At 30.9% G+C, this 17,571-nt stretch overlaps 1 protein-coding gene across 2 annotated transcripts in view; it reads right to left on the minus strand.

Moving 5' to 3' along the window:
* Positions 1-1,426: 1,426 nt before the first annotated feature.
* Positions 1,427-17,571, minus strand: part of LOC110637657 (serine carboxypeptidase-like 34) — a 40,782-nt gene continuing 24,637 nt past the window's right edge. The window contains exons 4-9 of one of the 2 annotated variants that reach the window (XM_058148576.1): positions 4,539-4,627; positions 3,486-3,776; positions 2,584-2,720; positions 2,305-2,397; positions 1,860-1,965; positions 1,427-1,741 (exon numbers count right to left, since the gene is read on the minus strand). In XM_058148576.1, the coding sequence (XP_058004559.1) occupies positions 1,592-1,741; positions 1,860-1,965; positions 2,305-2,397; positions 2,584-2,720; positions 3,486-3,776; positions 4,539-4,627 (866 nt within the window). In that variant the 3' untranslated portion in view covers positions 1,427-1,591. The remainder of the gene's footprint in view (positions 1,742-1,859; positions 1,966-2,304; positions 2,398-2,583; positions 2,721-3,485; positions 3,777-4,538; positions 4,628-17,571) is intronic. The other variant, XM_058148575.1, reaches the window with a different exon arrangement.

Genomic DNA, 17,571 nt, shown 5'->3' on the forward strand with positions numbered 1-17,571 from the left:
CTACGGGATCATATTATGCCTTACGGAGGGGTAAGGTGTGACAACCTAAGGTGATGAATTCTATCTAGATCAGACTATATCCAACAACTGCCACATTTGTTATCTTTACATAGAATGACATGTAAAACAACATCAAAATATAGTAATTCCTACATAAGATAACTTAGTGTCTCAAGTGTAAGGATCACTTATACGACTGTCACGCAAGTGTTTTTATATACACAGGTAAACTTCCATATGAAATTCTCATACAGGTCAATTTAGTGAACTTGTTAATACAAGCACCTACATATTGGTTCTAGGTATCCCATATATTTCAGCTTAACGAGAGCTGCTTCTTCCTTTCATAAAGGAAAGAATGCAACGTGTACTAGTTTCAACAGTTATATCAATGTTCAGTCTCGATATAACATTGACCATAAATATTTATGGAACAATACTATAATACTGTTGGAATCTCATAATTATAACCACATTATAATTTTCATTACTATGCATATAAGTTCCATGAACTTTATTTTTATTAGTTAATATTCATCAAAATTGACATGATCATTAAAGATAAAGCAACATTTATTAATAACATATATATATATATATATATATATATAATTAAGTGATCACAATCACACTTGCAACTAATACATTGGTTACAGTGCACGTACATTAACACATTGTTGTTGAGAAGTTCCTTATTGGGTGATGTTCCTCTGAGTTGTTGGATCCCTATTTCTATGCCATGTCTTTCGTTCACCACGACTTTGGCTGGGGGTTGTGTTCCTATTGTGCTTACCAATGGAAGCCCTTAGCTTGTAGCTTCCAATTCAATATCTGTTAATGTGTTTTGACAAAATCAAGAAGGCTTGATGCTTAATGCACTAGAATGAGGCCAAAACACCATCCTCTACGAGTTAGCTTCCTTGAAAGTATACCTTTACTATGCTACCTAAACAGGAAAAAGAGTTCCAAAGGGATCTTGCACTCCAACCATTTGGGAAGTTTCGAAATATAGTGTGGGTAAGTCTTGGGTTTCAGCCAGTGAGGAGGATGGATCGGGATTGTGAGAAAGGTTGGAAGAGCAGTTTTGAGGTTGGAAGAGCAGTTTTGAGAGGGTTGAAAGCAGGAAGCGTAAGGGTTAAGGGAACAGTTTTGGGAGGTTTGGAAGGAGGACGAGCCATTTCTTACTCTTGTCAAATATTCAATTCTTTAGAACATAAAATCATTCAATTAATCTTTGAATTTTTAAGTTGTAATTCACGATTCAACAAGTTTTATTTTATTATTATTATTATTATTTTGAATAAAAGAATATAACGATCACAAATGCACCCACAAGCTTAACATAGTGATAATTAAGTGCTCTAAAGCAAAAAAAAAAAAAATTCATATAGTAATCTTTAATCTTTCAAATTGCATTTGACAATTCAACAAAATTTTTTTATTTGAATAAAAAGAATTTAACAATCACAAATGCATCAGCAAGCTTAGCTTGGTGATAATTGCTTCTTTGAATCTCCTTTACCCTCTTTTACAATAATAATAATAATAAAACACACACAAAAAAATAGCTAATAAAAAGAATAAACAAATATCAAAATGGTTTAGATGGCAGTTTCTCATTGGACAGGAAGTATTTGATAAGCTGAAGAGACTGCCTGGGTTTAAAAGTTGGAACTTGGTGACCAGCCCCTCTAATTGTTACAAACACAAGTCCATCATACACAATTGTCCATCCACCAACCTATTGAATTCCCATTTGAAAATAATTATATTTAATAAATTATCAATGTTAAGATGAACAATTTAATAAAGGAAAATGTAAATAATGAAAAATCAATAAAATATCTAAATATGGTTACCTGTTTCTTGAAGTACCAAGGAGACCATTCTTCAATAGTTTTTAACCCAAGTTTGTTTAATGTGTATCTGGTTGCAGTTACTGGAATTCTTCCATCTGTATCTCCACTGTAATGAATAATCATACAAACAAAAAAATATGTTTAAGTTTATTGAATCAATTTTTAATTAATTAATATATGCCATATATTCTACATTGGTTAAGTATGTAAGTAATATACCCTTTATAAAATTTTGAATAATCCTTTCTTGAGTTACCTAATCGGTAATTTAAATCAATCCATTTTCTTATCGTGGTATCAGAATTTCCCTAATCGATACTGGGCCTCCCATTAGTATTCCACACTCAAGAATGAGTTAGGGCAGATCCATTTACTTAATCTCAACATTACCTTCTTAATAATAATAATAATAATAATAATAATAATAATAATCTCAATTTTTTACCTGTAGACCCATATGCGAATGCCTCCAGCTATTAGCTTTTTTAATATGGGAAGAATTGATGCTGGAGAGTCATCCCAAAAGGTTATATTATCACTGCAAAATAAGCACAAAGAAACTCACATTTGGGTGAATATTCATAGCACCCGCAGGCCACAGACTTTATAACTAATTAATAGTAAGAAAATTTTTTAGATTTGAGCAACGTCTCAAATTTTAATTTCCCTACTTTTTCTTTGTGTAATAATAATAATAATAATGAAATCTTCAACAAATGTCTACCTGCAGTGCGTCCATGGATATGGAATTTTTGTTAAATTAGCATGTAGAGCTTCTTGAACATCAGGCCTATTCAAATAAATCTCAGTATAGTCTGATGCACAAGGATCATAGCCTGCAGGTTTTTTGTGCCAACCTTCCTGGGAAAGAACAAGGAAAAAAAATAGTAATAATCGCAATGTTTAATGAATAACTTTTATATATTAGTAACCATTTTAGTAGTATTGGCATCGTCTCTAAGGCTGCAAGAGCCCGAATTTGAATTACAATTGAAATCAATTGTGAAAAAAAAAAATTAAACATCTCTTACTTTTGCTATAGATAATATGCACATTTTTTTCCTATTTTAAAATTAGTAATTTTAATCTTTATATTAAGTATTACCAAAAATATATAATTTTAACATTTTAAAGTGTCTTATAATATAATAATTAAACAGTCGATGCAATTAAATTTTAAAATTTTAAGAACATAGATAATCCAAAGTACATATAATAAAAATTTTATAATTTTTACAATCAATGCATGACTAAATTGTAGAGGCCGTTAAAGAACTTTAAATATTACAGTAATTTTAAAACAACAATGTAGATATAAAAGCATATACAATATTATATTTCTAAGACATATTTTTGCATTATATATATCATTAGTTACATAAATTTAATTATAATGAATGCAATCCAATGACTATTTGCAAAAATTTTAAATATAAAATTTTTAAAAAGATAATCAATTTTTTATACATAAAAATCAAATTATAAAAAAAAAATCTACTTTTTGGTATCAAAAAGAATTTCTTCCAATATATATTTTGTTGCAAATTTGAAATTAGCAACAACAATTGTGAATGTCAAACACGCTCTGAATTAGTAATTTATGGTATAAATTTTGAGATGACTCACAATTTTGGAAAAAATTTGAGGAGCAATGCCTTGGATAACAGGGAGTTGTCTGTCAATACTGAAGTTGCTTTTGACACATTTTGGAGCGTACAAGCTGTACATGTCAATGATCTTGTACACAGCAAAGTAATCATTGAGGGCATTGTTGCAGTCCCTGGCTAGATGTTTCTGGTTGAAGTTGCATTTGCTCTTAACTTCACGGTACACTCTATCTGATATTACAGCATGATCCCATGCATAATCTATCATCCCTGTTTGATCTGTCTCATCATCTAATAATGCATTCCCAATCTGAGCATTGTAGTTATGCATTTCATAAGTAATTGTCTTCAAAACAAGTGAATTAAGAAAGATAATGTTGGAATCAAATTCAAACATAGATTGATTTAGTTTGTTAATATCTCCCTATTTTATTTTATTTTTAACTCAAAGATAGTTATAAACTTACAATTAAGTGCAGATTTTTTTAATAATTTATTGAGAAATACTCTCTTTTTGGTTGTAGTAAGCCTATAAGTAGGCTACTCATTTTCATGAATTGAGTAAGAAATAGAAAGTATTTTTTGCAATCTTATTTTAGCCTATTAACCATTTCTTCTATTCTTCTTTGCTTGATTTATTAACAATAGTTAATCCTTAATTTTTAAAGTAAATGTAAGTGAATAATTTCTCATTTATTTTTATCTTTTAGCCTCGAAGAAAACTTGCTGATAATGTTATAAATTTATGTTAAGTATACATGTGAGTGTATTTGTGTGTATAAAAAAAAAAAAAAAGAAAAATACTATTTTTGACGAAATATATTTACGTTCATTCTTTTAAGGAATAAAGGAAATTCTTCAATGAAGGTGACAGTATTTGACTAGATTAGTATTTTGTAATGGTATAAAGAACGGAAAGAAATGTGTTGGTGTTGATTATTGATTTTATTTTATTTTTTCTTTTTAATACTTCAAAATTTGTTACAAGGAATCAAGCCATGTTGGACGAAATACATAATCATATTGTAAAAGAGAAAAAAAGAGAGATTGTGTTTGTCTTGAAATAACTCACCACAAAACCCTTAAAATTGATGTAATGCTTGTTGGAAGCTTTCTTATTACTATCATAAATGACTTCCGCAAGCTGTGGAACGTAGTGCCCTAAGAACAAATTATATATAACCGAATCATAAGTAAGAATAGCATATGCATGCAGTGGCATTAAGGAAACATTAGAAGTGAAGTTAGGGAAATTATTGTACGTATATGTGTGTACTGTAGCCAATGTGTTAGTTGCAAATGTGATCATTTAATACATGTATATATATTTTATTATTAATAAAGGCTACTTTATCTTTAATGTTCAATTTAATTTTAATAAGTATTAATTAATAGAGATAAAGTCCATGAGACTTATATACATAGCAATAGAAATTATAATGTTGTTATAATTATGAAATTCCGACTGTATTATAGTATTGTTTAAAAAATATTCCTGATTAATGTTATATTGAGACTGGACATTAATATAACTGTTAAGACCAGTACACATTGCATTCTTCCTTTATAAAAGGAAGTAGCAATTGTCAATGTTCAATTCTTTCCTTCATCTTTAATGTTCAATTTAATGTTAGTGAGTATTAATTAATAAAGATAAAGTTCATGGGACTTATATACATAGCAATAGAAATTATAATATTGTTATAATTATGAGATTCCGACTGCATTATAACATTATTTCAAAAATATTTCAGGTATGTTATATTGAGATTGGACATCGATATAACTGTTGAGACCAGTATACATTGCATTCTTTTTTTTTATGAAAGGAAGCAGCAATTCTCATTAAGTTGAGGTATATGGGATACCTAGAACCAACATGTAGGTACTTGTGGTGACAAGTTCACTGAGCTTACTCGCACGAGGATTTCATATAGAAGTTTACCTGTGTTTATGGAAAGACTTGCGTGACCGTCGTGTAAGTGATCCTTAGATTGAGACATTAAGTTATCTTATATAAGAATTATTGTATTTTGATACTGCTTATATGTCATTCTATATAAAAATAACAAATTTGGCAGTTGTTGGATATAGTATAAACTATATGGAGATATTTGATTGTCAAGATAGAATTCATCACCCTAGATAATTAGAAAAAATATTTCAATTGTTCTTGACTAGTGTGAATTGATAACTCCTTGCACAAGGTAAAATAAGATTGAGATCATTTTTAATTAATTAATCACACTGGGAGGAGAGAAATAATTTATATATGGGAAACACATTTCATGTATCAATATATAAATCAGAATATTATGATAAAGGGATATTAATTACACTGACAGACTAATCACAGAAAGGTTAGTCAAACCACATTGATAAATTCTAATATTTGGGTAGTCATTACACGTTGCTAGAAGTCAATAATGATCTGCGAATATAATTAATCAATTATGTATTGATGATAAAATTAAAGTGTTAATTTTATTTATTAATATTTATTATCAACATATTAGGAACCTAATGAGTTATATACATAAAGACTATAAGTGAGAAATTAAATTGGGTTATCAAGTTGGACTTGATAAAAATAAAATAAAATAATTCTTGATGCTTATGGATTAAAGTATAAATTTTATTTAGACTGCTTAATATCCTAATAATTAAGTGTGGACTTAATTTAAGGTTTCAAGAATTGTAAGAATTAATTATGTGAATTTTAATTCCTATAGTGATCTATAATTAATAAATTTAAAAGGTTAAATTTATAATTATTAAAAGTTACCCCTATAAAAGGAAGCTTGTCTTCCATATTTTATAGAGAGCTTCCGTTTATTTGAGCTAGCACTAAAAAATTATAAATTCTCCAAAAAGAGTTTTGGAGAATTTCCTCACAATCGGTCTATGTAGATACCATTTGAGGCCAGACATCTGGACGGCTAGTAGTTTGCTACAGCTTGGCTCGGTGGTTAGCAAATTTCCAAAGTAATTTGATGTAATTTGCTAGATAATAAAATTTTAAATTCCACCGTTCCGGACTTAATTAAAAATGATTTTTGGGGCTTAATTTTCTGCTCAATTTGTTGTGTATGCTCAATTTGTTGTGTATTAATGCTTCCTAACAGTGGTATCAAAGTCATTTTAATTAATTATGGAATGGTTTGTTGTTGGTAGTGTTAATTTGAGAATTAAATTCATGTGTTAGTATATTTTGTTCTTCTGGAATTTCCTTCTGTCCATCTTAATTCCGTAATGGTTCTGGAAAGCTTTGAGACATCAATTTTGGGTTTTGTTTCTAAGGATTTTAGATCTAAAAAATTGAAGTTCAGCGGATTGAAATCTGTGTTGATTTTCCTTTTGTTTTTTTTCTTTTCTTTTCTCGAAAATTTGTATCTTTGAAAGGAAATGATGCAATGGGTCACTACAATATGTTAACAAGCGGACAGGTATATCAGAGCTAGAGGACCATTGCTGGCTGCCGCTGTGTGTTCCCCGCGCGCGGGGCCGGTGATGTTAACCTCGAGTTGTTGAGGATGCCTAGACCAACGTCGTTTTGCTTGACTGAATGACGTTTGCAGATGGCGGGTGTTGCACGATCAGATCGTGTAAGGAGCTTGGACGCACCAGCTCACCTTCCTGCAATGCCATCGCCAATGAGGAGCTGTTGTCTAGCCGGAGATGCGCTGATGGTTCTCCATTTGTTAGCCGGCGCCCTCGTTCATGGTGGCACTGAAGCTTCCATGAGCAGCTGCTAGTTTAATGCGAACCAGACGAGGAAGAAGCCCATCAGATGGGTGCCCCCGTTTTTGTGAAAATTACGGGTTTGCCACTAACAAATGCTACCCATAAGTTTGCTAGAAATTGCAAATATGCCACGATAGCCTAATTACAAAAATGCGACCGTCCTTCAGCTGAAAAATTGATCTTCAAGTGTAGCAAATTTGCAATTATGCCATTAGAATTTCCTTATTCCAGATTTGCCATTAGACTTCCTATTGACTAAAATTGAGAATTACATAATATTATTTTGTTAAAATTAATTCTAATTTTGGTTTTCAAATAAATCAAAATTGTGATTTTATTTTAGTTCAATTGGACATAAATTAAATTGTTTAATTTAATATTAATTTGGAAAATTAGTTTCTAAAATTAATTTAGAGAATTTGGATAAAGAAATTTATTGAATTAAATTGTTTCATTCAATATTAAATTTTAAAAATGTGTTTTCTAAAAATAAAATGGCAAATTATGGGGCACCTAAAATTATTTTAGATTTTATTCATCTAATTATATTAGATATTGAATTAAATTGTTTAATTCACATATATATAATATTAAAAAATTGTTTCTAAATTATATATGGCATTGGGTAGCACAAAAATTTGATTTAATTGTTTTGTTAAATTAATAGATATTTAATTGTGATTAAATTACTTATTAACTAAAGGAAATTGTTTCCAAGACAATTAAATAGAATTATTTAGTGGGAGGAACATTAAATATTTTTTGATTTAATATTTTTAATTGTTAAAAATATTATTTTAATTAGACATGAAACCAATAGCAACAATGAGGATGATTAAATTTATTTATGCATTTTAATTTGATTATAATGCATGATGGATGGTTAGAGACTAAAGACCAATGTGATTGCTCTTTATTTGATTGAATGTTTGTACATTCATAAATAGGGACTGTGTTCTCTGCCTTCTCCTATATTCTGTGTTGTAAATTCTTTTCTCATCCTGCTCCTTTCGAATGTAACTCGAGGTTTCTATTTTTAAAATATGTAAATGTTATATAGTTTTAGAATGAGTAGATAGGAAAATTATTTGCAACTGTAAGTAGAAAGAGAAGCTAGTGAATATACTTCAAGGAATTGCTTGAAAGACTTATGAAATTCTACAATGCTACTACCTAGGCTTTAGACCCTATAATTCTCTCCAGTGGGTTAAGAGAATTATTTAGTAAAGTCCATAATCATCAAATTAGAAATGCATGTTAGGGGCATATATTTTATATATGTGATGTATAATATAACCGGCATGCTAATTAATGAGACCTAAAAGTTGGCATAGACCTAAAATCCCTCATTCAAATATTTAGCACATGTTATGAACATGATCAAGATACCTTCCATTGTTATAGCATAAACCTGAGTTCTATATTAAAGTTAACTTGTTGAGCACACTCAAGGTTGTTTTTCTCTCGAACATGTTTATGGCTATGAAATATTGGATATTTCTAAACAATGGGTTTTACTTAATTGACCTATATGATTTGGATGAACACACTCATGATCATGTAGAATCAGAGGCATAGCTATGAGAATTATAAAATTATGTTTAGACAAATAGTTGTCACATAACTGATCTAGGAATCACATAGAGATGTGATTCATAAATAGTTATCTAACTAATTTAATTTAATTTTGATTTGTTTAGCACACTCAATGTCAAATAAAATTAAATGGGGTCCTAGCCTACTAAGGAAATTAATGTGTTAAATTTCTCGAATTAATAGTGAGGGCTATTAATTTGAGTAAAACAGTGGGATACCAAATGGATATTAAAGACCTTATATTAATTTGGTTAATAAAAATTATATGCATGAAATTAATGCAATTTTATCTTTGCATTTGTAGATCACTAATATCACCATGAGTAACAAAAACAATTCCTTGCATAGCATATTGGATGCTAACAAGTTGACTGGACTAAATTTCTTAGACTAGTACAGAAACTTGAGAATTATTCTCAGGCAAGAAAAGAGGCTATACATCCTTGAATGTGCCAAACCTAGTATTCTTGATGTTGATGCTCCTGAAGAAGTACTAAATGAGTATATTCGTCATACAGATAACGATGAGCAAGCCACATGTGTGATGTTGGCTAGCATGTCTCCTAAACTTCAAAGGCAGCATGAGAATATGGATTCTCGAACTATCATTTTGCAACTCAAGGAGTTGTTTAATTCAAAATGTAGGATGAAAGGTATGAGATATTAAGGGAATTGTTCTATTGTAAGATGACAGGAGGATCTTCAGTGAATGTTCATGTTTTGAAGATGATTGGCTATATTAAAAAATTAGGCCAATTGGGTTTTATTATGGATCATGAGTAAAGTATTGACCTAGTCTTACAATCTCTACCTCCTAGCTTCTCATAGTTCATATTGAACTTCAACATTAATTAGTTAGAAGCTACATTGCCTAGACTGTGATATGCTAACAACTGTTAAAGGGGAACTTAAGAGGAACAAGTCCTCTATTCTTATGGTTTAATCTTCTAAGACCAAATCCAAATGGTCCAAGAAGAAGAACAATAGGAAGAAAGGGGCTTCCCCTAAAGCACTTAAGCTTACTAGGGGCATTAAGAAGGACAAAGGTACGTGCCATCACTGTGGCAAAGAAAGTCATTAGATAAGGAACTATGCTAACTATCTTGCTACTCTGAAGGAGAAGAAGTTTGATGAAGCTTATACTTCATGTATGTTTATGATTTAGATAAATTTATCTATGTCAAATTCTTATTCTTGGGTATTAGATGCCGGATGTGGATCTCACATTTGTAATAATGTGCAAGAACTAAGAAGACCTAGACCTTTACAGAAAGGTGAAATGGACCTATAGCTTAGAAATGGAGCAAGGGTTGCTACTTTAGTCGTAGGAACATGTATTTTTGTCTCTGCCTATGAGCCTTTTGCTTGAATTTAATAACTGTTATTTTGTTCCAGTACTAACTAGAAATATCATATTTGTATCTTGCCTGGCATTAAATGGATTTAAATTTATTATTGAAGGCAAATGTTGTTCCTTTTATAATAATGATATTTTTTATGGATTTGATACTTATGCAAATGGTTTATATATACTTGATCTTGAAAGGCCTATTATTAACATAAATAGCAAGAAATTAAAATCAGATAATCAAAATCCATCCTATCTATGGCATTGTAGATTATGTCATATAAATGAAACAAGAATCATAATGTTACATAAAGAAGGATACTTTGATCCTTTTGATTATGAATCATATGAAACATGTGTAGCTTGCTTAATGGGAAAAATGACCAAATCACCCTTTAGTGGAAAGAGTGAAAGATCTACTAAAATGTTGGGCATAATACATTCAGATGTGTGCGAGCTAATGATACGCTATAGGAGGGTACTCATATTTCATTACATTTACTAATGGCCATTCCATATATGGGCATATATATCTAATGAAATATAAATCTGAATCTTTAGAAAAGTTTAAAGGATTCAGAATGAAGTGGAGAAACAAATTGAGAAAAGTATTAAAACACTCAAATCTAATCGAAGAGGAGAATACTTAAGCCAGGAGTTTCAAGATTATCTAAAGGAGAATGGGATTCTTGCTCAGTTGACACCTCTTGGAACACCACAACACAATGGTGTTTCTAAAAGAAGAAACCAAACCCTATTAGATATGTTGCGGTCCATGATGAGCAATGTAGAACTTCTAGTTTCTTTTTGGGGCTATGCCCTATAAACTGCTACATACCTTTTGAATAGGGTTCCGTCCAAATCTATTGAAAATACACCATATGATATATGGATTGGCAAGAGACCTTCACTGTCACATATAGAGATTTGGGGATGTGATGCTTAAGTGAAGCGTCAAATATCTGATAAGCTAGGTTTTAAATAAGATAAATGCACATTTGTGGGATATCCAAAACAAACAATTATATATTATTTCTACCATCCAAAAGAGTAAAAAGTGTTTGTCTCAAGGCATGCTACCTTACTTGAGAGGGAATTTGTTCTTGTAACACCCCTATGTTTATTAGTTTCGTACATTCCACTATTCTGGTGATTAATGTCTGTCCGGACAATTGAGATGTGTAAAACCATATTTAAGTCATCTAGAAAAGCCAAGAATAGAAATTAATAGCAATTACATGAAGGTGAAATGGAAATAAAGAAAACAAGGCATAATGCATTAAATGAGTCGAGGTCATAGCGATGGGTGACCGAACCGGGAAGTGACTGCGAGCTCAGTTGCTACCCTAATTTCTTATGGAACCTTGTGACACCCCAGGACTAAGGATAATTGTGAAGTTAATGGTAATGTTAAAACCACATAAAAGAATAGAGAACAAGTTCAAACAATTGAAACAGACTTTAGGAAGCAACTCAGTGTTATTGGAAAATTTTGATCAAACCGATAAAGGGCAATATGGTTAATTCACCCTTAGAGGTGACTCTTGGCCTAAATGTCCAATAAAATGTAGGAAATTAAAACTTTGAAAAATATATTAGAAATGAAGAGGTGTGTGGAAGGAAAGGAAAAAGGAAAAGGAAAGAAATTTAGATAAAGGCATTTATGACATCATCATTATGCAAGGATGACATCATAATAATTTATAATTTTAACTTAAGAAATTGCGGGATAATGTTAACATAAGGGGACAAATTAAAAGAAAAAAAAATTCATTTACCTTTCTTCTTCAAAGGGTGTCGTCCTCCTTCTCTCTCTCATTTTCCTAATTCTACCATTAAAGCCAACCTTGAGCTTATATAACCACCAATTTTAGCCATAAATTTTCTAGTTTCCTTAATTAAACCTTGCTTTTGGGTCTTGGTAAGAAGAGTGGGAACAAGAAAGAGAAGAAAAATTGAAGAATTTGGAAGACTTGAAGTGATCAAGTTGAGGTGAGCCTCCTTCTTAACTTAAATTGATTTATACTTATAGAATTGATGTTGACCAAGTAGAAATTGCTTGGAAATGTGAAAAATTACGCATGTAATGGAATGAATGGAATTCGGCCAGCTTTGCTAGGATTAGGGAATTGATGAAATTGGTTTAAATTGTGCATGTTGGGTGATGATTGATGAAGTGTTATGTGTGATTGTGAAGTGAATTGGCTTAAAATAGGAATTTAGTTTATGAAATTAGGGTTTTGGTGTAAAATTGGGGATTTTTGAGGATTGATGACCAATTGATTTTTTAATGCTCAATTTTGGTCAATTGGTGTGCATTTGATTGTGAATTGATGATTGGAATTGAGTTAGATTATGAATATCATAAGGTTGAATTCTGGACAGCTTGACCCCTATTCACTTAGAAGGATATAAGTTGAATTCTGTTACTTCAATTGGTGTGAGGCCAATTGAGGATGAAAATAGGGTCATAATGCAACAATTTTCATGTAGAAACCTTGCCCTAAAATTGACCCTAAGTGGACCTAAAACCTGCTTGAATTCGGATTTGGTACCCTGTTACTCGGTAGAATTGACCAAATGAATAGTACATGTTTAAATGGTCATAACTTCTTGTAGAAAGGTCCAAATGACCTTATTTTTGAACCATTGGAAAGCTTAGACATTGTAGAACAACTTTCATGAATAACATAAACTAAAATTCTGACCATAACACATTCAAATTGCTAACCAAATTTAAGTCATGAAAACTGCCAGAACCAAAAAGTTGACCAAAATTCTAGAATTTGACCAATCCGGCCAGTTGTGGTAAAAATGCCATAACTTGAGCTACAAAACTTCAAATGGAGTGATTCAAAAAGGGAAGTAAACTAGACACATTAAGGAACAACTTTGATGAAGAAAGTTTAGCCAAAGTTGTAACACCCTCACTGTATCCATTTCGTGCATTCTACTGTTCTGGTGACTGGTGTCAGTTCGGACAGCAAGAACATCTAGAAAAATATTTAAACTAAAGTGAGGAACCATAATTAACTCGAATATTAACAAGAAAAATGTAGGAAAAATTTTAGAAATAAAATACAACCAAGTTAAATGAGCCGGTGCCCTAGCGATCGGTAACCCCGTGGGAAGTTGCGATCTTCGCAGCTAGAAGCCCTAAACCCAGGAGAAAATTCATAAAATAATTTTTGGGATTCCAGAGAAGAGTCATTGAGGTTTTTATGGCATTAGAATACCAAGAAAATGCTTAAAAAAAATTTTCAATTGGTACAGACAATTTTGGTCTGTTAAGCCAAACGGGAGCATTTTGGTCATTTCACTTTCAGAGGTGATTTTTGACCGACTTGTCCAGTTAAGTAAATAATTATTATGATCTAAAATATGAATAAATATTGTTAAAAATTGAATTGAAAATGAGTAGCAAAGAAAAGAAAAGAAAATGAATTAAATTTACAATTTTAACCTCATGCTTATATCACTAAGCACTCTCACCCAATCACATTGTGACATATGTCTTTAAACCACTTAAAATGAGCAAAATGGGCAAAAAAATTGAAGAAACAATCTTCTTCTTCTTCACAAATGAACCAGCTCCCTCTCTTCTACCATTGAAGCTTCACCCAAGCTTCCAAACCTCTACCAAAACCACCTCAAAACCTCATCTTCCGTTCACAAAAATTTTTCTCTACCGCTAGAGCTAGACTTGGGCAGCCATTAGAAGAGGAGAAAGTGGAAGAAAGTGAGGTGTGAATAAGCTTAGAAAATCACCAAAGAGGTTAGTGCCATATTCTTTGCTTTTACATCTTTCTAAACATGAATTTAAGCTAAGTTAAGTTGAGAATTTGATAAAAATTGAATTAATGAGGCATGATTATGTTCCATGAAATTTTGGCAGCCTTGACATGAGTTAGGGTTAGGAGAATTCTTTGATTTAAAGTGACATATTAGTTGCCCTAGTATAAATTATATGATTAGTATAGCAAATTAGGGGTAAGATGCATGAATTGGAGGCTTGGTCAATTAAGGTTAGGGTTTTGAAATTTAATTTTAGTGGTGGATGAAAATGGACATAAACTAAAGTTGTAATGATCAATTAGTGACCATTTGGCTATGTTTGATTAGGAAATGAAGTGATTTGTGCCATGGGAATTGAAGTTAGGTATGCTGCCCTTGAGTGCCTTGCAAGTCTGGATGTGAGTCCAGCATGTTTGGGCAGTTATAAATGGAGTTGTAGAGGTTCAATTGGTGCAAGGCCAATTGAAAATGAAACAAGACACATAATGGCACAACTTTGGTGAAGAAACTCTGCCCAGAAAACCAAACCAAGTTAACCTAAAAATTGCCCTAATTCGGATTACTTGCATTCTGCCTTGGAAAAATGACCAAATGAACAGTGTTTATTCATTTGGTCATAACTCAAAGGTCCAATTGACCTAAAATTTTACAAGCAGAAAGCTGAGACATACATCTACAACTTTCATGAAGAATACAAATGCATATTCTGACCATAACCTAGTCAAATTGCCAACCAAACTTAGGTCACCAAATCTGGCAGAACCAAATTGCCCAGAAATTCTGAGTACAAGTCAATCCAGCCAATTATGGTTAAATTACCATAACTTGAGCTACAAAACTCCAATTTGAGTGATTCAAAAAGGAAATTAAAGAAGACACATAAAGGAACAACTTTGATGAAGAAAATTTTGCCAAATTTCCACTGTCATAATGACCAATGGAACAATAAACTTAGGGTATGAAATCTGAAAATTTTGAATAACATAAAATAAGCTTTGTAATGGTATTGGAAATCAATACCAACAAAAATAGAATGCAAAATGTGGTATCTTATTGAACTTAGGTTCAATAAATTTATTATGAATTAAAAAGTCAACAATTTGAGTGAATAGTAATGTACATAGTAATACAAAAACACAAAGTGTAATAACTAAATTAGTAGAGGAAATTAAGGTATGAAATTTAGAATTCATGAAACATTCATGGATTACTTGGAATGGAAATAGTAATTCACCTAAATGACTTAATGAACATTTAAGTTATGTGAGTATATAGTTAAGATTTGTATTCTCATTACTAGTAGGTCTAATAAAACATAAGTAATGCCACTTGAATATGAAATGAAATTAACCTAGATGGATTGTTGAGTATAAGTGGGATGAGGTTTACATTAGGATTTATGTTTCCATTACAAATAAGATAATAACACCTTGTATGAGTTATGAATTCATATAAATATTGTAATGAATAAATGAATCACATGAAAATATGAATGGAATATTAGTTTTCTTTATAAGAGAAAGGAAGAATGTTTTGAGTACAATGGTACATGAACACCATTGTTGTGAATTGTGATCAATATGAATGATGTAAGGAATGTATGAATATTATGATGAATGTATAAATTATGGAATTTGTCATGAAATAATGAAGTCATAAAACACAATTTATTAATATTTAACGATATTATGTGCCTTTATATAGCTTAGACATGTGTGTCAGATTGGATAGATTAGCATGCCAATAGGGTATTGTCTTAGCAGCACTGCAAAAGGCTTTATGCCTGTATTCATGGCTTTATGCCCGCATTCATGGCTTTATGCCCACATTCATGGCTTTTATGCCTGCTTATATACTATCATGGCTTTTTAGCCATACTGACTGCATACGTGGTTGACGTTCTGCGTGCCATGGTATGAAGGCCGGAGGCACCGCGGTGTCCAGTGCCAATGACCCGTTATCTAGTTTAGTCAGCCTGTCATAGGTTACTTGGACAGTGAAATTTATTGAAATAAGTTAAGAATATTAGCAATTAAAAGTATTAGAAATTAAATAAATGAGTAAGATGACTTAAAATAAATGAGAATAGTTATTTATTAGAAAGAATCGAAATGAACTAGATCGATATTAAAATTTACTTATTATGAAATAATCTGAGACAACCTAGAAAGTATTGAGAAAATGCTAAAAGATTTGCAAAGAAAATTATAACATGCATAAATATTGCAAATGTGACTTACATAATAATATAAGCATAAAATTATTATTTTTAGATCATTTTTCTATGTACATTATTACTGTACATTGGCGAAATAAATACTACCAAAGAAGAGTAAATTAGGATAAAACATATTAAATTTTAGAAACCGCATGTAAAGTATAAATAAATCTTAATTATCTGAATTATGTTTTGTTTCTATCTTTATTTGTATATTATTTCCTTGTTATATTATTGCACCACTAAGCAACAATGCTTAGCGCGATGGAATTGTTTCCTTCACGCAGGTACTGAAAATAAAACCCAGTGGACAAATTACTGGGATTTTTTTGTAGTCCAGATCTGCAAAGTGTTAAAGATTGTCTCCTCCTCAGCAATGCATGTAGATAGGGCCCACATTAAGCATATCATGTATTATGTGTATCTTATTTATTTTCTTATATTGTAATGTAAATTAGCAAATTGTAATTAATTTGTATATCATGTAAATTAAGGATTTATGTAATTAGTTGCAAATTATGTAAATTAATGCAAATTTGAGAATTTTGCTATAAGAATGGAGCATGAATGAATTTGTACAAATGAGTATGGATTTGAATTACATAATGATTTTTGAAATGATGATATGAGTATGGATGAGATTATTATTGGAAATTATTATTGAATTTTTCAAACAGGTGAATAGTGAAATACGCCAAATGGTAATAGAAATAGGGGAAACTCTGTTGGTTTCTCCTTAGAAAAATAATTGATGTTAAATTGTAACGAGAAAAAAATTATTAAAAGAATAAAGTAAGATAAGATAGGGTGCTCCGACACCGAATGCAGCACACCTTGCTCGGCTACACTGTAGTCGGGTGAGGGGTGTTACAAAAGTTCTACTATATATTGGTCCAATGGAATAGTAAACCTTAAAGACAAAAATTGAAAAATTTGCAATTTCTCTTAGGAAACTTTGAATTGAATTTCACAACCAATGTCAACAAATGTAAAATCCAAATGTGGTATGTGGGTGTAATTAGAATTAGTATACCTATTATTTATGGAAAAGTCAACATTTTCCATAACTAATTAAATGAATAGTAACCACCATAGCAAAAAACACAAAGAACTTAACTTATGAGACCTTGTAAGTTAATTTAAAGTGTAAAATTCAATTATTGAAATTATTATTAGAAATAATTTGAATAAGTATTGAAACACTTTAATTTTGTGTTTCAGTGGAAAAAGAGCCTTCCGAGGAAGGAAGTAGAAGGGATTGAATTAAAGCAAGCGAAAGAGGTTTGTACACAACTAATCTTCTCAATTGATTTTAACTTTATAAATGAGTTGAATAAATTGTAATTATAAACTATTTGGATGCAATTATGATTTTTCTTTGAATTTTATAAATTATGTGTCGCG

This window comes from Hevea brasiliensis, chromosome 6 (genome assembly GCF_030052815.1).
Source record: "Hevea brasiliensis isolate MT/VB/25A 57/8 chromosome 6, ASM3005281v1, whole genome shotgun sequence".
NCBI lineage: Eukaryota > Viridiplantae > Streptophyta > Magnoliopsida > Malpighiales > Euphorbiaceae > Hevea > Hevea brasiliensis.